General features: G+C 36.9%; 1 protein-coding gene across 3 annotated transcripts in view; it reads right to left on the bottom strand.

The window, feature by feature from the left end:
* Positions 1-84: 84 nt before the first annotated feature.
* SLC9B2 (solute carrier family 9 member B2) overlaps positions 85-21,302 on the bottom strand; it is a 51,324-nt gene continuing 30,106 nt past the window's right edge. Inside the window, exons 10-14 of one of the 3 annotated variants that reach the window (XR_003795648.1) lie at positions 19,762-19,911; positions 11,318-11,426; positions 7,918-8,054; positions 4,680-5,002; positions 85-4,063 (exon numbers count right to left, since the gene is read on the bottom strand). Coding sequence is in view for 2 of the 3 variants with exons in the window: in XM_029236002.1 (XP_029091835.1) it covers positions 4,781-5,002; positions 7,918-8,054; positions 11,318-11,426; positions 19,762-19,911 (618 nt within the window). In the remaining variant the exon portion in view is untranslated. Of the gene's footprint in view, positions 5,003-7,917; positions 8,055-11,317; positions 11,427-19,761; positions 19,912-21,302 lie in introns of all 3 variants that reach the window. The other 2 variants (XM_029236003.1, XM_029236002.1) reach the window with 2 other exon arrangements.

Below are 21,302 nucleotides of genomic sequence, written 5' to 3' on the forward strand. Positions count from 1 at the left end.
CTGCTGGAGGTCAAATGCTTTAGGGTCAATTTAAGGAAGATGGAGGGCACATCAACAAACAGAGTTTCAGAATTCTCACCAGGTCAGAGGGCTCAGGCCATATTTAATTTGAGTTAGTCAACTAAAGCATGTGATATCACTTGCTCCCAAAATGGCACGAAGCAATTCCCATCTGTTACAGAGAACTAAATTATTCATATAGAAATATAATGTCCTGAAACATTTCAAAAATAATGTCCTTCATTTATTTAAAGACAATATAATACAAACTTAATAATAATCACTTAAAAAGCAGCTAGAGAAACATCTGAAGCTTTTTTGGTAAAAAAAGTCAATAGTAAGTTCATAGCAATTAAATTGGTTATATTTGCAACAATGCCATTAAAAGCAAAAAAAACCCACAAAACTTTTGAGGAACAAAGAGAACCTTATTCATTACAGCAGTTTCTACTAAATTGGGTATGAAAGTAGTTTCAAAAATATCTTCTGTATAAATGGTTCTGTACTTCTGAAAGCACTTCAATAAAAACAGAAATTTGGCCAATGATCTATTTGGTATGATTTAAGTGCCAATTTTCTTTTCCAGTCTTACCTCTCACTAATTCCCGTTATCAACCTTAAGTGTCGGTCATTTACCCCAGGCTTTACTGTTTTCACACTTGGCTAATATGCCAGCCCTGTACCTAGCTGTTCCCTTCTTCACTTTACTCCCTAATATCAACTCATCAATCCAAATCATATCCTTTCTTCAAAGTCCGGTTCAAGTATCACCTCCTTTAAGAAGTTTTCCTCACTGAGAACAGTTTTGAATCATTCATTTGGATTACAGCTATTTGTATACATCTTGCTTCCTTGTAAGGTTCTTGAAGGCAAGTATCTTATTCACATTTGTATTGCCCTCAGAGTCAATCTCCCACTAGAATTCAAGTTCCATTAAACAGAACCCTTGAATATCTTCTTCATCACTGTATTCCCCAGCACCTAGCAAAACTGGCACATAGTAGCCAAGTTACAAGTGTATTCTGAGTGAGTGAATGAATGGATTTTAGAACATAACTCCATAAAGGCAGGGATTTATCTGTTTTACTCATTGCAAAATGAATATCTGAATATTACCGGGTGAATAAATTATTTTTTGGAAGGCTTAGGATTCATCACATACAACAAAAATTCTTCAATCTATATGCCTTCCCAGAGGTCAAATGTATTTATGTTGGCTTTCACCCAACGAATCTGGTGGACGATATATCGTTCTGAAAATAAGACAACCCCCAGAACTGCAAGAGTAAAATTTAAAAGAATCAAAATAAAATGGGTGTTTACATTAGTTTCAGTTTTCTTTCTTGTTCTTTTCTGTGTTCTAAATTTTCTGCAATGAAAATGTATTATTTTGTACTCAGACAAAAATAATCAGTACCATTTTTAAAGAATGTAATGGATGAGATCACTTGCAAACATAAGACTGAGGACATTTTGAGAACATTAAAGTCCAATCGATGTTATGGAGTTAATACCAGAGAGAAAAACACTGGACTGTGAAAATAACTTGAAGAGCTGAAGCCTAATCGGTCTGCCTAAAGACAAACAAACAGACAATAAACAAACACTTCTCAAAGGGGAGATTGATGGCACCAACCCTAGGAAAAATAGGCATCTTGAAGAACATGAATTTATAGTGTTTGTTAGGCACTGTCCTTGGAAGTATGACACCTTTGCTGTGCACTGAATTGTATCCCCCCACCAAATTCATAAGTTGAAGCCATAACCCCCCAATGTGATGGCATTTGGAGATGGGGACTTTAAGAGGTAATTAGATTGGATAAGATCATGAGGGTAGAGCCCTCATGGTGGGATTAGTGCCTTTATAAGAAGAGACACCAGAGAGCTTGCACACTCTCTTCCATCCCCATCTTTTCACCCCACCCTGTGAGGACCCAGCGAGAAGGAGGTTATTAGCATGCTACGAAGAGAGCCCTCATTAGAGCCTGATCATGCTGGCAACTTTCACGTTTGACTTCCAGCCTCCAGAACTGTGAGAAAATAAATATCTGTTGTTTAAGCCACTCAGTCTATGGTATTTTGTTGTAGTAGCCCAAGCAGACTAAGATAGACTAAGCAGACTAGCATCTAAACCGTTATGTGGCAGGTAGTTTTCTGATACTGAAAGAGAATCTCCTCACTGACTCAGTTAATAAAAATTTACTAAATGCCCACTGTGCTCCATGCCCTGTGCAAACTGCTGAGGCTTCAAAGATGACCAAGATAAGGTTCCCACCCCTCAGGGGTTAATTTAATAGGAGACAAACATATAAACAAACTGAAAAAAGGACTATAAGTACTATGACAGAAGTATGTATAGGGTACATACACCGTTCTTTCAGGCACCCAGAGGTTAGAGTAATGGTTCCTGTCTGTGGTTGGGTGGGTGGAGTAAGTTTGGTTGGCTTGAGTCAACACTGTATCAAATTAACTCTGAGTTCACCGGCCAAGTCAAGAGCTGTGACTTACAATGTGGTGACAAACCTGAGACTTCATGGTGAGCCCTGCAGAGACCAATACTGGACAGAGAGCCATAGAGATTTGGGTGTAGAGTAGAGGTAGGAAGTAGCTGCATGCTCTGAAAATGGCATAGGCTATGGCAGTGGCTTACTGTGCTCTTCAACTTATTTCTACATTCTGTAAATATCCATTTCTAATTCTTCTTTGGGGCCTCGAATATTTATAACAACATTCTCACTTACTTATACTAACTGTATTTTGTATTAGTTAAAAAGTATTCAAAGCCTGTTACATGGAGAAGAGCTACTGGTGAACATGGGAACCAGCACTGACTGCAGCACCCTTGGGCCTCACATGCCTTTTGCTAAGTCCTCATCATCCCCCATGTCCTAACCCCAGTCCTACTTTCTCTGGAGGCTGTGTCTAAACTGCACCTCCCCCTGGATTGATAAGGTGCTCCTGCTACGAGCTCCCTGGCGCCCCTCTACTTCCTGCATCATGGCACGTATCATCCTGTTTTGCAATCTCTTGTTTAGTGGTTGCTCTCCTCTATCAGACTGTCAGATCCTTAAAGATGGAAACAATATTAGTCTTCATGATGTGCCTGGGTCACCAAAGGCTTTCAGTATGTATTTGTTGGATGAATCTAGTTTCAGAGCTTGTGAAAGTAGAGGACCAGGTGAGCATTACGTTTATGGTGCTACCACCAAGGTGCACCTGGCCAAGGAAGTTCATCCATCTGAACTTTGGTATACATTAATCCAGTCCAAATTGAGAACATAAACACTAAGGGAATACAGTCCCAGAAAGTAACCAGAGTCAGGCTGACATAAAAATAAAGATTCTATGGCTTCGTAGTATGTTAGCTTAATAAAAATTAAGCTAGTTTTGAACAGAGGTGAATGTCATGGTGGAAGGGGCTGGAACAGTAGTCTAATGATAAGATTAGTTCAATATGAGATGTTAGTCTAACAACTAAATGAAGGGTGTATGTACCCTATTCGCACTTCTGTCAGAGTACTTACATCCCTTTTTACAGTTTGTTCATATGTTTGTCTGCTAATAAATCAGACCCTTAGGTAGTCTAATGACATGTTTATTTAAACATGATTATTCTAACAACTAGGCAGGAGTTGACCTAGAGTAGAGGAACTTAATGGGTGACACACAAAAGCAGAGACGTTCTGTTGATTAAGTGGGATAAAATGTGACTTTTGCAGATAAGCCTTTCTTCTTATCTTCTCTACTAGCATGTTGCAATCCCTGAAATTCCTGCCACAGAAGTCACTCTTTTGGTTAAAGTTACTAACTTTAGATAGTCCTTGTTAACCTGCAAGAAGATGCTATTAGGTGATGGCAACACCCAACACAATGGTACTTCTGGCTCTCCAATCTGATCTTCCCATCTCCCAGGATGTGAATGCTTAGTGAGAGACACTTTCTCAGCCTCCTCACAGCGGGGTGTGGCCTTCACTAACATTATGTAAGAGGAGAGATGTGTCCAACTCCACAGCACGTCCTTAAAAATAAATTGCTTGCCTTGGACTTTCTTTTTTCCTTCTTCCTGAGGATTAGAAAGGGGACAGACATCTTTAACCTTTGTCCTAAGCTAGGGCATGGCACAGCCTCAAGACAGAAGGACATGGGTCTCTGAGTAGGCTGCATGAGCAGAGTAACACTGTCAGCTGGTTTCATAAGAGGGAAATAAATTTCTCTATTTAAGTATTTCATTTTCCGTTTCTTCATTATAGCAGCTTACCTTACCCTGATTAATATGATATTCATGAGGCTGGTGTAGAGATTGATAGAAATTGATGAGGGATTGTGTTATGGTATTTTAAAAAAAGAAAAGAGGAGCCCAAAGTAATTCAAGGCATGAGAGGCCAGGTGACCATGAACCGTGAAACTGTGATGGTAATAGTAAGTCAGAGCAAGATGTTGGTTAGCAGAACGGGACACTGAAATTAAATTGTGGTAGTACATTCAAGTGTATATGTCCCTATAAAAATTAAGATATAATGATGAATAGTGTGTGAAAAAAAAAAGAAGGTAGAGATCAGGTTGGAGATGTAGAACATTACCCCCATCTCCCCCAGATGGAAAGGGTAATGGCTAAAAATGCTGTTTAGAGAAATAGCCACACTTGGTTCTAGTACATTTTAAGCTTAAACATTACATACGTCAATATCCATATGGATAAAAGTAGCCTCTGCTAGTTGATAAAAGTAGCCTCCGAGAGCAGCTTTCTGATGACTATATTCGGCATTCTCTCTTTTCACCTCTAAACCTGTACAGAAGTCTCTCCTTCATCTTCTTCATCTTTATTCTGATGTTCAGCTTTCTGGAGAAGTCTGGGGCCTAGCAAACCAATAAGTAGACTTCCAATTGGGGCTGTGATGAGGATGGCCAAAAATGCCACTGTCAACACATCCATTCCATATCCTTCTAACTGTTTCTCTCCATGTGATCTTGCTGTGTCCAAAGCCACAGATCCTATTGCAGCCTATAAAAGTTTAAAGGTAAAGTTGGAACCATGATAAGACAAGCACATAGAAAAAAAGGTTCATTATTTTATCATTTGCAAAAACAAATTTCTTGTTCTTTTGCTCAACTGACAAAGTTCTATTAGTCTTCTTTCAAAGTGTACTACAGTTGATTTTGATGATCTAAAAGCTCTCCCTGCCCTTGCAGAGGGAAAGAATGATGATTCATATATACCTATTTGCATAAGGTAAACTTACAAAAATATCAGGCAACTTTTTTTCAGAACACAAGGCAAATACAGACTTAGGATATTAATTAACTATAACAAGATTCTCTATACTAAATTCCTCCTGAGTAAAGTTGAAAGTTACTGAATGGTCATCTCATTCTTTTGTCTTTAGGAATTTGGAATTAAGAAAGGACAAGATGAAAAAATGCAGTGAAACTTACTGGAAGATGGTGAAATTTTACATGAAAAAACATAAGAATATTGCTGTAGAGCCTAAGCTAATTGTTAAACATCAAGAAACTTGAAAGTGGAGGTACCTTTGAAACTTGAAGTTAACCTTATTAGGAATTTGATTAACTCTTTGCCTTAGGAGTTGGTGAAATGTTTTGCTTAAAATTTATCTACTGGGAAGTATTATGAAAACTCTTAGAGACAAAATGCAATATTATCAGTGCACATGGGGAAAATACATTAATCAATCTGGTTATCCTCTTATTGGCACAGAACATAGCAATGAAACAGAAGAGAAAATATCAGTGTGGATGAGACACAATGGCAGAGACGACTCATTGCCCACAAATATCTGAATGCCTCTTTCCCCTTCTATAATAGAACTCCTGAGTTTAGCTGGTCACATTGCTGTCCAAATACAGACTTTTTTCCCAGTCTTCTTTGCAACTAGTTGAAGCTATGTATCTAAGTTCTGGCCATTAAGAGGTGAGCAGAAATGATACATGCTTCTTGTAACTGTTCCCTGAAAAGAAATGGACACTTGCACCTTATTCTTTCCCCCTTCCCATTGGATGACAAACAGTGAAAGTTGGACTCATGGTTGAAAGGCATACGCTGAGGACAGCAGTTACCCTGCCAGCTCTGGAATTCCCATGCTGCACTGCTGGTTAGAGAGAAATAAAAATCTATCTCATTTAGTCCTCGTGTTTGAGGGCTCTTTGCTATGGCTTGTGCCATAACTAATTCAACATTTCATGAATTCTCAGCAAGAACTGCACACATTATGATGTATATTTCTCTTTCAGCTCTCTGTCATTGTGTATATGTGTATGTGTGCGTACGTTTGGGGGTTTGTCTGTTTGCTAAGTTGTCATTTAAAATATATTTCCGGGACTTCCCTGGTGGCCTAGTGGTTAAGAATCTGTCTTGCAACTCAGGGGATGCCAGTTTGATCTCTGGTCGGGGAACTAAGATCCCACATGCCGCGGGGCAACTAAGCCCGTGCACCACAACTAGAGAGAAGCCCGCGAACGGCAACAAGGAGCCTGCGTGCCACAATGAAAGATCTCATGTGCCACAACTAAGACCTGACACAGACAAAAAATAAATAAATAAATATTAAAAAATATATATATATATATTTCTTATAGTAGGTCATAGACAAAAAAGTTTAAAGAACACTAATATGGAAAAAATATGTAAGAAAGTCTTGTTTCTTGTGCAGTGGCAAAAGAAGAAAAAAAATTGTATACAATACTTGCTTTGAGAACATGCATTATTCAAGACATCCTAGATAATTTCTCATTTTAAAATTTGTTTTCATAGCAGGAAAGTGCCGTATTTCAAATTTTGATGTTAGAAACAAATCTTTCATACTAAAGCTACTAGAGCGATTATTTTGATATTTACCTACTAAAGTTACTGAAAGTAGTGTGGAGGCTGGAGATACTGTGAGGGAGAAACTGTTCAACTTACTGTGCTCTATTAACCTCACAGCATTCTTAGCCACTATGTCTCAGACACCTTTGAAAGTCTGATGGAAAGAAAAACTTCTCTGGAAAAATGCCCCAATCCCATAGCCACACAAAATCCGGCATATAGTTACAGAGGAGCACATTGCACCCCTCAAAGCTTCCTAAATTAAGAACACCTAATTTTCATTTCATGAAACAGAAATTTACACATTTAAATAATTGCAAAATAATCAAGGATGAAACAATTCAATCTTATTTGTTGTAATTAGTTGGAGAATACACAATACAATCAGGGAGCGATATATTACATTTGCAACAAATGATGATCTATACAGTTCTAATTTAATGAGCAATTATAGGTATGCTACCAAATACCTGTTCAACCATTTCGAGTACCTATTGGTTACTGCTTTGTTTATTAGAGTGTGCAAATTTTGGGTCATGTGATTGAGATGTTTGTCAGGAGGTTCAGGTGGTTTGAAAATTTAATATCAACTAATAATCTAGGAAATAAAGCATCTTCTGAGTTATTTCTCAATAAATCTTTCTATATTAAAGACTGTGGTCAAGCATAACTGATCATCAATCATATAGACATTGAAGTATTTCCAAATATTAAGATGGGCTATGCTATTTCTGTTTCACTCTCTTCTTAGAAGATATTGAAATGAATAGAGTTAATAACTATCTCTTTGGGTTATTCTAGAGAGCTCTGACTGACAAAAATTCCAACTCTTCCCTCCTGCTACTTACTACTGCTTTCTAGTAGTGTAGGGATTTATTGGATTTTGAGTTGCACCCTGGTGATCTAAGGAAATTTAATGAGCTGTCATATTTAATGAATCAATATACCAAAAATAAAACTTTTAAGGAGTAAATTAGTATAAAATCTTATCATAAATCAAACTTCAATTATTTATTTTCACCAAATTTAAACATGCCCTCTTATTAAAAATGTCAAGGTATCATATAGAAATAGGGATTAAAATCCATCATTACCTGGACTGTGGCCTTTGGAAGCCATGCAAAAGAAATAAATATCTTTTCCTTAAAGTTAAAACCAGCAAAACACACCATCAGATATGTAGCCAAAATTCGTATCAGTACTGCAGTGCCCAGGGTGGCAATACAAAGGCCTGTAAGAAATACTCAGTTTTTAGACATAATGAAATACTGGGGGAAAAACTGAATCACATGGTTACTGATTCAGAACTCTTTCAAAAGAAGTCTAAAAACATTCACAAAATTAAAAAGACAAAAATGGCTAGGCATAATTTATCAAAACATCAATATTAAGGATCAATCAGATCACTTGTTTAAAAGAAGGTATTTCCCCTTGATTTTTTTTTTTAGTAAAATGCAAAAGATTTATTTGCTCTGAGAGAAACCAAAATATTCCCTTAAACTGAAAACAGAAATTAAACATATTTTAATTTCTAAAAGGAGATTTGAATGTTCTTTTAAGCTTTATAGCAAGAAACACACTTTCTTCCATGCATTTATTTAACAAGAATTTATTCAATAACTATGCATGGCAGGATCTGGACTAGGTACTAGTATCCAAAAATGTATAATGTACAGACTCTACTTCTATGAACTTAAGGACAGAGGAAGACAGAAACATAAAAAATGAATTAATATACTATAAGGTAAGTACAGTATAAGCATACTGGTAAGAGGGCACAGAAGAGGAAAAAATTATTATTTTCATCAAAGTGGTTGAGAATTCTTTACAGACAGTATAAGACCAGAGGCGATATTCAAAATATTTATGAGCCATTATGGGGGCAATCAGCCAATCAGAACAGAGCTCGCTGGGCAGTGACCAATCAGAACAGACAGTGGCAGTCTACAGCTGTTTCATCATACTGGTGTGTACACTGACAGCCCATTAGCCTTGGTTTTAATATACAGCTACTGCATTCAGTCAGCATTTAGAATCCTTTGCTGGTAAAGTTAAGTTCATCCTGAAGTGCAAAATAAAGGATTATGACTTGGCCGCTGCAGGCTACTGGAATCTGAGAAAGGGACAGCTAAAGTGACTGCTAAGTTACAGGATGATTTTTTTTAAAGTAACATTTGTTGAGTATTTACTCTGTGCCAGGTTCTGTACTAAGCTTTAAGTGCATTACTTTACTTAATCCTTACAACCTGTGGGGTAATTCCTGTCATTTTACAGTTGAAAAAAATGAAGTTCAAAAAGGATAAACAACTTTGTCAAGTTCAAAAGGCTGGGTAAAAGGGATAGACACTGCAGGAGGCTCTACTGTAAATCTGCAATATTTTTTTTTACTGAAAAGTTTTGTGGCTTTTTGTTGGAGGATATTTCTCCCAGGTTGGTAGATTTTCAAAAATATTTGTTGCTGAAGTACAAGATACAAAAGAGATGATCCCATTCCCAGGAGGGAACATTGAAGGTTTGGGGAGAAGATGAAGAGGAAGTTTTAGACACACTGAGTTTTAAGTTTTGTGGGATTTATAAGTGGTGATGTCCAATCAGCCACTGGATTTATAGATTTAAAGATTTTGGAATTACATAGTTTATAATCAAAGTCACTGAGTGTAGATGAGCTCAAGGAAGTGATAAAAGAGCGAGAAGCATAGAAGGTTTTGGAAAGAACTTTGAGGAGGAGCAGCGCTTAAGCCATACATACGGTAAAGACTCAAAAGGCACCGGAAAATATGAAATTTCAGACTTCAATGTGAAAGTGTTTTAAAGAGGTCAGTAGTATCAAATGCTGCTGAGAGATCAAGTGCAATAAAGACTGGTAAGTATTCAGTGGATTTAATAATATAACCTTGGTAAGAGCACGGTTGGTTGTGTGATGGGGCAGAAGCTAAACTGAAATGTACTGAGGAAGGGAATAAGAACTGAAATGGAAAAGGGGGATACAGACACCCTTTTGGAAAAGTTTGAAAAGAGAAATAGAGAGATAGAGTGGTGGGTGAGGGGGGAAGTGAAATGGAGGAAGGATATATATATATATATATCTTTCATAAATATATGTGTGTGTATTTATTTAAATTTTGATTGTGATAAAATACACATAAAAAATTACCATCTTAATCATTTAAAAATGTGCAGTTCAGTAAACATTAAGTTAAACATTTACATTTTTGTGCAAAAAATGTCCAGAACGTTTTCATCTTGTAAAACTGAAACTCTGTACCTATTAGACAACAAATCCCCATCTCCCCTTTCCCAAAACCACTGGCAACCATCATTCTACTCTCTATTTCTATGAATTTGACTCATATAAGTAGAATCACACAGTAGCTGTCTTTTTTTTGGGGGGGGACCTTGTTAATTTTCTCTATTGTTTTCTATTTTGTTGATTTCTTTCTTTTTTTTTTTTATTGAAGTAGAGCTGATTTGCAACGCTGTGCCAATCTTGGCTATACAGCAAAGTGACTCAGTTATACACATACAGACATTCTTCTTTTTATATTCTTTTCCATTATGGTTTATCACAGGATAATGAATATAGTTCCCTGTGCTATACAGTAGGACCCTGCTGTTTATCTATTCTATTTGCAATAGTTTGCATCTGCCAACCCCAAAGTCCCAGTCCCTCCCTCCCCCTTGGCAACCACAAGTCTGTTCTCTATGTATATGAGTCTATTTTTGTTTTGTAGATAGGTTCATTTGTGCCATATTTTAGATTCCACATAGTAGTTGTCTTTCTATGATTGGCTTATTTTACTTAGTGTAATGTCTTCCAGGTTCATCCATGTTATAGCATGTATCAGAATAGAAGGATATTATTTTAAGATAGAGATTAAAGTCTGTTTAACTTCTGAAGAGAGGAACACTGTGACAAGGATATTTGAGGATGTATAAGAAAAAGGGAAGAATCTATGTGTAAGATCCAGAAAGAGGTGGCAGGGGATGGGATCCCTAGTATGGACAGAAGAATATTGTGATGCAAGGAAAGGAGGAAATAATGAGTATATGTGTGTAAATTAATTTTTAAGTGAAGTGCTATGAATGAAGAGAGTTTTAACATAATGGCTTTCAAATGTGTGAATGAATAAAAGAATGAATGAACAAACATTTTTATTCTATGGGTACCTATTATAGAACTCACTAGTTATCTTTAAAATTCTGGCCCTTGATCAGGGTAAGGCTAGATGAACATTTTTATCCTTGGAAAAACACTTTAAGGCCTGCATTTTATTGATGGCAGTCAGCAGTGTCACTTTTCTTTACAAGGAACAATATTTAAAGGTATAAAATTTACTGTCTTAGACTGACAAACATTATTTTCTAACGAACTGCTCTAAAAGACTTAGCTCGTTACTTTTTTATATAATTGTGACAATGGGAACCACTGAACACATACCTACTAAAGATATTTCAACTGAATATAAGAAGAGTTGATTTTAGCAAAATTCTTACCTACAGTTTCTGGTCTGAGAGCTGTAATGGCTACCTCTGCTCCAATCAGTCCAAAGAGAAGGGGCTGAAAGATGAACCAGGCAACTGCTATAACCTTTTCAACATCTGCCTAAAAGGAACACACACACACACACACACAAACACAGACCTTCATTATATGAATTTAGAAGTTCTAAGAATTTTACTAATTTGAAATTTGAGTCAATTTGACCTGAGATAGGCTTTACCTCTGTAGCATCTATAAATAAGAAGTTAGCTAGAAGAGAGCAAAAAATTGCGCAAAGATATTTCTAACACAATTCAGATATATGAGGTACTTTAGTGTTGGTTTATGAGTAAATGTTAATTATAAAGAGTTTTACAAAGTAATCTTAGGACTTCTGCTTCTGAATACACAATTTGTGTGTATGTGTTATAATGAATAATATTATATTAACTATATTATTATTACATTATTGCATAGTTTAAAATTTTGTTAATTTTCATTCAACAATATGATTTAAAGACGTTATATCAGTGCATATATCTAGATATTCACCTCATAATTGCTGCATAGTAATCTGTGGTATGGGAGTACCATAGTTGATTCAATCATTTCTTTATCAATAGGCCTTTAAGTTGTTTCCAATTTTTTCTTTATTAAAAAATACTGTTTGTGGATATCTCAAATCACGCACAAAGATAAAATCCAGGTATAACAAAGTGCTGTGCCAGTTATTAATTTACTGCCCTTTGGCTCCAAATCTGCCTTTCCTTGTTTCTCTGCAGAAAATGGAGCTGGGCCCTTTAAACATTTCACCTTTGCCAGCTGGTACCATATTAAGTATTGTCAGTAGAAGGTGCTGAAATATATTGCAAGAGAAGGAACTCTTCCTGGTTTCTGTGGCTCTTCCCAGCAAGATCTTCCAGAACAAGGCTCCTGCAGTCCAGGTGGCTTCTCCAGTGCCAGGGTCTTGCAGTGCATGGTGCTAGCAGCTTTCCCCAGCCTACACCTGGGGTGGTTTCGTAGCCACCTCCCTTGGGCCATATACCTCCCCATGCACCCTAGAGGGTGGATTTCCTGTAAGTTTGGAGAGTAGATTTCTAGTAAATTTTGTAGGTAGGGCACCATGGTGATTTCTGTGTCACCCAGTGAACCAAGGCTCTAACAAGGTCTGGATTCTCAGCCCTGGGGGAGGGAGTAGTGAGGTGACGAGGAGAGGTGGAAGGGTGTGCTTTATCTCAGCCCTAGGAGTTTATAGCTGCTATTCCTATATTATTTAGGGGTCTCTTTACATCTTACAAGCCAATCCCTTGTTAACTGATGCCCAGGATGGTTAATAATAAACTTCCCTATTCCAGTTACTATGTGATTTCTCTTTCCTTAGGAGACCCTATTTGATATAAGCATAACTTTATAACACATAATGCAAACATCCTAGGAAAAGACTGACACAATTGACCATGCAAAACCAAAATGTCTGTGGCAAAATAAACCATTAAAAAGACAGTGACAAACCAGGAGAAAATAACTGTACTATGTGTAACAGAATAAGGAACAATGTCCAATCAATAAGAAAAAGATAGAGACCCTAGTAAAAAAATGGGCAATGCATATGCACAAGTGATTGTACAAGAAGAAACACAAACGGGCAAAAACCCTGAGACACTAAAACTCAGTAATTAGAGAAACACAAATTAAAATGATATACCATATTTTGGGGGAAGGGGGTAATCACATTGAAAAAAAACACTAAAAAAGTTTTAACAACGTAAAGTATTTGTAAGATTGTATAATTGAATCTTTGTAAGATTCAATTTGTAAGATTGAATAATTGGTAGGAGAGCAAACTGACAACGATTTTTTGGAGGGCAATTTAGCAGTACCCAGTACAGTACCTAAGAATTTACATTTAACAGTTTTTTTCAGTCAACATTAAGAATCTTTATTTTGGGGGACTTCCCTGGTGGCACAGGGTTAAGAATCCACCTGCCAATGCAGGGGACATGGGTTCGAACTCTGGTCTGTGAAGATCCCACATGCCGCAGAGCAACTAAGCCCGTGTGCCACTACTGAGCCCGTAAGCCACAACTACTGAGCCCGTGTGCCACAACTACTGAAGCTCGCGTGGCTAGAGCCCATGCTCCACGACAAAGAGAAGCCACCACAGTGAGAAGCCTGCACACTGCAACGAGGAGTAGCCCCAGCTCTCTGCAACTAAAGAATAGCCTGCACACAGCGACAAAGACACAACGCAGCCAATAAATAAATAAATAAACACTTTTTTTTTTAAATCTATATTTTTGGACCACATTTTTACCCTTACAATTACATGTTCTTAAGGATATGCACTTCCATATATGTATGGAATTCCGACAAAGGAGGATTACATTGTTTCTCTATTTTCTTCAGTTATTATTTCTGATATGTTTATTAGGGTGAAGATTCTATTTCCTCTTAGCTTATAAAGACAGCATCTGTGAGGGGATTTGTTGACTTTTTTATATAATTCTATTCCTCTATCATGAAAAAACAGTTATGCTTCTACATCATAAGGAATCAGATGATGAATGAGGTTCAAATTCTGCCACCCACTAACTGCAAGCCACTTGCCCTTAGCACCTCATTTTTCTCATCTGTAAAATGAGAGGTTTATATTAGAAAACATCCAAGATCTTTTATCATTTAATGACAATGACTAGTTCTGCCCCAACAGGTCTAGTTGCCACCCTTCCACGTATCTTTAAATTTTACTTTCGAATTTAATTTTTAGAGTATATCGTAGCTAAAACTAAGACTTTGATACCCACAGTTGTAAAGAACAAAATTCAACTATATTAACTTTAGGTTAATTAGCCTTTTGTTGCCAGGACTAATTGTTTAAGGAAGGTCCTCAAAAATACTTCATGTATTCAGAACTCCAATGAGAGCAGAAGTCCTAAAGAGTTTTCTCTATCAAATTATTTTTACTTCTAAACTGAAGACTAAAGACATGATTTGTATTTTGACTGTAACATTTTAGACTAATTGAACATCAGATATAGGCTTATATATTATATAATTTAAGAAAGGGAGAAGAGTCACAATGTATCTTCTTGTGGCTTTTCATAACTTCAAAAACAAAATGAATTTGTTTATAAAGAAAATGGAGGGCTTCCCTGGTGGCGCAGTGGTTGAGAGTCCGCCTGCCGATGCAGGGGACACGGCTTCGTGCCCCGGTCCGGGAAGATCCCACATGCCGCGGAGCGGCTGGGCCCATGAGCCATGGACGCTGGGCCTGCGCGTCCGGAGCCTGTGTTCCGCAAAGGGAGAGGCCACAACAGTGAGAGGCCCCCGTACCGCAAAAGAAAAAAAAAAAAAAAAAAAGAAACTGGAGCCATAGAATAAGTTAAGTATAAAAGAAAGAAAATGAGCCAAGGGGAATGAAGACTGTGTTGTCCATTGAAAGTTAAGGCCACTTTATTCATCTCTATGCATCAATGGTAAGAATCTTCAAAAATATAAATCACTTTCAAGGATGGACAAAAGGAGAAAGTTAAGAGAAATGAAGGTTTCATCATGGGTTAAATATCTATGTAAGTGGACACTTCTCAGACTGAACAATTCAAGATTCAGAAGATCCAAAATATAACAGAAAACAAAATCCCATAACTATAAAGGTCATCTAGAAGCACTGAATTTGAAAATAGATGAAAAAATAGATGACAGGCTTAAAAAAGGTGAGTGCATTTGAATAAAATAAGACAAATGGCAAGATTAATGATTATATGGAAAACCAAGCAGAAAAGTAAGAAATAACATCAGAAACTACAGGCACAAATGAATTTTATAAAATATTTTAGCTTTTCAAAGTATAACTCAACAACAGTATTACTGTAGCACTATTGAGTTTACAAGTGCTTCATTTCCATTTCCCCAAACAACAGCCACAATTCTTTAGATGTTATTATTAGTCTCTTCATATTACAGTTGAGAAAACTGAGTATTAGAGAAGGTAGGTGACATTTTTGGGATTATACAGCTTGAAGCAGGATTGGAATCCCAGTCCCCATAACTTAACTTTTATGTTCTTTATATAATGTTGTGCTGCTCTGGAGGGTGTCTGCCACATTATTGACTCAATGAAGATTCTTTTGCTTTCCTTTCTTTAGGGAACCAGTTTGATGTATTCAAATTGTGTGCTCTCATCCTGACTCTGCCACTTACTGGCTTTGTGACTTTAGGCAGTCTATCTAGTATCTCTAAGCTTTGGTGTCCTCATTTGTAAAATGGTCTGATATCTACCTTTCAAGGTTATTGTAGAGAATACATGAGATGATGTATGTAAAACTTTACAAGAAAGACATCTTTAAGGAAAAAAAAACTATTGAGGAAAGGTCCTAATAAGAGATTCATAGATCTGACCACATGAAAGTATATGATATTTGAGTGTAAAAAATGAACAATATAAAATGGCACAAAAATCTAACTTCATATGTATAGATGTGTGTATACACCACCAGGTGGTTCTGATGCATTCTCAAGTTTGAGAAACACTATTCTAAGCTGATGAGGGTGTAATGAGATAGGTACTTCATATATTACAGTGGAAAAGTAAATGGATACAACTCTAGAAAGCCGTTTGGTAATGCATGTCAAAAACCTCAAAATGTTCATATTATTTGACCCCAAAATTTCACTGTTAGAAATCTGGCCTAAGGAACTGATCAGAAATTGAATTTCAGCATAATTAAAAATAGCAGAGACTAGAAATCACCTAAATATTTAACTATAAGGAAATGGTTTTAAAAAATTATGGGGCATCCCTATGTGTGTGTGTATGTGTGAGTATGTGTGTTGTGTTTTGTGTGTGTGTAGATAAAGAGATATACGCAGGAGAGTAACCAGAGGTAAATATGAAAACAAGGTACCTAGTTCTTTCTCTGGGTTGTGGATTACATTGACCCTCTATGTAATCAACTAGGCTGCAGGTAATTCAGGCAAAGTTATGACAAATGCATTCAAACAGATGCTATGTTTCGGCTTTAACAATATTTTCTATATAACCCACACTATATTCTGGAGAATAGCGCAACTGAAACTCATCAGAGTTTCCCTTTCCCTCTTTGTCTTTCTATGCCCACAGCTAGTGACCACTTGTAGTAGGGATCAGTCTCCCCTTTGATTTCCCTGTTGCTAAAACTATTGCCCTATTCCAAATGACATGACTCTTTTTTATTGTTTTTTAAAATCCTATCATTTATGAACTTAATTTTAAATTGCAAAGTGTAGAAGAAGTATAACGTTTTTAATATATGTGATATGTGTTATTCAAATAGATGTCAAAATATAGAAATGTGTCCTGTGTAATAATGCTACAGTTGTATTATAAGGGTAGTACCAGTCGCTTTGGAGTCAAACCTGAGCTTAAATCCCAGTGCCACTTTTTAAATTTTGTGACCTTGGACATGTTTTAGAACATGTTAAGTTCTTCTGATTTACAGTCTCTATAAAATGGAAATGGTAATACTTTTTCAGTTTCTTTTGTGAAAATAAGTGAGAATACTCACTTAGTGCCTTGTACAAGGCCTTACAGAGTGGCAGTAACATTTATTAGTTCCTTTTCCTCCTTTTACCCATGACAGGATAATATGAGCTGGTTGTTAATTTTTGAAAATGTTTAAGAGGTGACAACAGATTGCATTTTCCAGTAAAATTCAATTTGAAGAAACTTACTATAAGTGTATTTGAAATTTTTCCTGTTGAATAAATGAACGGAAATAAGCCAAAATACTTAAATAGCTTACAGAGCTGTTGGCTTTAGGTAGAGGAATTGTAAACGATTTTTTCTTTCCTTTGCTTTCTGACTTTTTTTTATTTCCCAATATTTTAAAATGAGCATATAGTACTTTCATACTCAGAAACAAAACTAATTTTATTTAAAAATTATTCTCTTTAGTAATTTATTTCTTTTAATACTGACAAATGTTTACAATTAAGAAGTTAAGGGACAGATTCCAGTCTCAGTCACTATTTGGCTGCAACCTCACGAGCAACTCCAAGTAAGAATCACCCACCTGAGCCAAGTCTATCCACAGAAATGCAAGACAAATTAAAACAAAACAAAATTGTTGTTTTAAGTCATTAAATGTTGAGGTAATTTGTAACCCAGCAACTGACAACTGAAATAAAAAATATTTACAACAGCAAAAAAGAAACCAAACAATATACAAAAAAAAGAAGTTAAGGGACAGTTTGTAGAATGCTAACGGCTGGCAAACTTCCCAGGTGTCGGATAAGGGGTCACAATGCAAATTTAGCTGCATCCCTTTACTGGGTGAAAACTGTGTTCTTGGTCCTGGGGCAAAGGAGTAGATCAGAGTGCTTCAAGGAGCAGGTATATTAGTCCGCAGCCCAGATTAGGGTGGAAGACAGACAGTGGTGAGTCCTCAGAGAGAAGCAAGGGAGGCAGCACAGCCCTTTGTCCCAAGGTGAGATTGGACAGAAGACTGCCCATGATACGGGACAACCTTGCCTCAGCCCTCAAGAAAAGGGAAGCCATGGGAAAACAAATGTTTGATAAGAGCAAAGGCTTATGAGAGATGAGGGATGACAGGAGTACCCGATTTATATGAGGAAGTTTGTTTACTTTTTAGTTTTGTTCTTGTTCAATGTTATATGAAATCAGAAAGTAGAACTGAATACAGGTGCTGCTGAAAAGAAAAAAAGTAGACCACCTGAAAGCCTTACAGCCAAGCCTCTGACAGGGCAACAAACCTAGGTGCCCATCTAGTGTCTAGAGCAGGGTTTCAAAGGGACTCTCTCCTTTTCCTCGAAGTCCAATCCATCTCAGCACACTTTCTTGTGGCCTCAGTACCCTTGTTCACACAAGGCTCCAGGAGCCCCTTCCAATCCTTCCCTCCTCTAAAACAAGATGATTCACACTTATACTTGTCCTAACTTTATAATCACACTGTTAGAGAATGGAAGCCTCCTATCTGAATGCTATTTACCCACAAGGAAATTCTATCTCTAGTATATCTCTGCACAGATTCCCATAATTGAATATGATTATTTATCTAATCTCAAGATTTATAACCTTCACATGTTTCCATATGGCATTATATTAAGCTTAATTATTTTGAGCAGTTGTCTTTAGGTTTTCCAAAAGGATATATCTGCATTTAGCTTAGGTCACATACATCTAATTTCTTTATTAAACAGAATAGCACATGATCCTGTCAAGTTCAAATCTACAAAAATGTATTTTAAAATTAAAATAAATAAATGGCAAGCAGCTGATTTCCATAATACATATTAAGAAAACAGATAACCTTAATGATCTTGAAACTTGGTAAGGAAAACCAAAACAACCTTATAAAAAATAGGCACAAGCTTTTGAATACACTGGCAAGTAAACATATGAAAAGGTGATTAGTTTCACTCATAAGGAAATGCCAACAGATCAGCAATGAGATACATTTTTCACCCATCAGATTAGCACAATATCTGAAGACTGAAAATAGATCAGAGAAGCAGATTCTCTCACATACTGTTGGTGAGAATGTACATTGGTACAGTCTTTTAAAAGGGCAAATTGATATTATCAAAAGTATCAGTGTGCACAGTCTTTCAAAGAGCAATCCTATTTCTAGAAATGTATCCTATAGAAAAACTCAATAATATGCTATAACTTATTAAATTTTTTCTCATTTTAATATTTCTGAAATTAGGATATCAGTTTAATTGGCAGCATTCTTTTTCTTTCTTGATAGCATGTAAAATAATAATAAGACTGGATAGTGCCTTAGAGTTTACTGAATATAGTATATGTAAGGGCATTTTATTGAAGCGCTTTTTGTCTTAGCAAACTAGAAACAATCTAATGTCTATTAGTAGGAGACTGATTAAAATAGAGTATAGCACAGCTATACAATGCAGTACTCTGCAGCCCTTACAAAGGATAAGGAAGGCAGCATGGAAATAGAACCATGGTATGCTTTAAGTAAGTAAATATGTTTTTTTTTTCCTACTTAAAGATGTATTTTTTTGTTTGTTTTTGTTTGTTTTTGTTTTGCGGTACGCGGGCCTCTCACTGTTGTGGCCTCTCCCGTTGCGGAGCACAGGCTCCGGACGCGCAGGCTCAGCGGCCATGGCTCACGGGCCCAGCCGCTCCGCGGCATATGGGATCTTCCCAGACTGGGGCACGAAGCCGTGTCCCCTGCATTGGCAGGCGGACTCTCAACCACTGAGCCACCAGGGAAGCCGAGTAAATATGTTTTAAGTAAAGACCTTAAGTTCTAGATTTGTATGTAAGGGGAAAAAGATGTGTGTGTGTGAACTTGGAAATACATTTACAGATGTATAGAAAATAGCTTTTATGATTAAATAATTTCATTAATTTGATGTTAAGAAAGTATCCGGAAAGAAAAAATTAATCTGATCAGAAAGTGATCATGAGCAGAAGAACTTAAAATGAATTCACCTTTGCGCTGGCCCATCCCTTGCCTGCAAGGAAAGCCAGGACCAGCGTGCACAGTCCTCCTGCCCCAGGGAAACCAAAATACATGCTGCTGAACACAGCCAGCACAGACAGCCCCAAGACCAGGAATGCTCTCTTCCACACGAGCTTGTCCTAGAGGAGGGGAGAGGTTGGTTAGCTCAATTATTTCATATAACTGATTTCTAACTATTGGTTTTTCCATATTCAGGACTTAGTAGAAAATAAAAACGTCTGTGTCTGAGCATATAAATGCATGACAGAACATTTACTTTCTTTTCCTTAGTAAAAGTAGAGTTAGCACACGTACAGATGTTAGGTGCCTCTCCCAGGAATACCAGTTATCCTTCTCTGCAGTTATCAAAGCAGAATTTCACAGGGCTAAATGCAACAGCAGAAAAAAGCACATAGGCTTTAGGCACAGAGAGACCAGGGATAAAATTTCAGCTTTTACACCACTGACATATGTAGTTGGCCATATTACTTAAACTCTTCAAGTCTTCTTTCCCCATTCCCTAAAGCAGTTACATCACAGGGATTCTGTGAAGGCTAAAGATATGATATCTCTATTATTTTTAGGTTCTCTGTTCACTCTTTAATTTGATACTCTCCTGGTTTTTCTTTCTAAATGCTTGAATACCAAGAAGCTTTAAGAGGCTGTAGACAGAGTAGTTTTTCGTTGTTGATTTTTTTTCAACTTTTTATTCTATATTGGAGCATAGCTGATTAACAACGTTGTGATAGTTTCAGGTGCACAGCAAAGCGACTCAGCCATACATAGACATGTATCCATTCTCCCCCAGACTCCCTTCCCTTCCAGGCTGCCACATAACACTGAGCAGAGTTCACTGTGCTACACAGTAGGTCCTTGTTGTTGATTTTTAAAGTCTCAGAAATGTGTACCTCTTTCCTTTCACTTTTCCGTTTGGCCTTTTAAACTTCTTGATTGCTTTAGAAGGCAGGCAGCCTTTTTAGAAGTGCTTGGCTTGGAAGCGTGCAGGCTCTGGCGGTGGGTTACCTGAGTTCATTCCCAGCTCCACTGCTTTCTAGCTATGTGACTTTGTTTAAATCATTTCTCCCTAAGCCTCAATTTCCTCATCAGTAAAATGCTCATATTAACAGTACTCTTTTCATGAGTTATTGTATGGAGTGCACTAGATCAGCACTTTCCAACAGAACATTCAGTGACGACAGAAATTTCTGTATCTGCATTGTCTACGGTAGTGTTCTGTATCTGCGATGGCCACATGTAGCTAGTGGCTGCTATATTGAACTAGTGGCACTCTATTGTACATACCACATCATTTTATACATGGTAAACAACAAAATGTAAGCTATCATTTTTCTCTTTAATTTGCTGTTTAATTAGAAAATCCTATAACTTTCTATTATGCATTCATAAAATCTACAATCTACAATTGAAGCTTTTTGCGGACAGTAAAAATTCAAACCAACATACACTCAGGTAACGTTAATATTAATGTTCTTACGTACAGTTCTACTTTAGTTAAGTTTCTAATTCCATT

The sequence above is a fragment of the Monodon monoceros genome, unplaced genomic scaffold (assembly GCF_005190385.1).
Source record: "Monodon monoceros isolate NGI ecotype Baffin Bay Population unplaced genomic scaffold, NGI_Narwhal_1 Super_Scaffold_20, whole genome shotgun sequence".
Lineage (NCBI taxonomy): Eukaryota > Metazoa > Chordata > Mammalia > Artiodactyla > Monodontidae > Monodon > Monodon monoceros.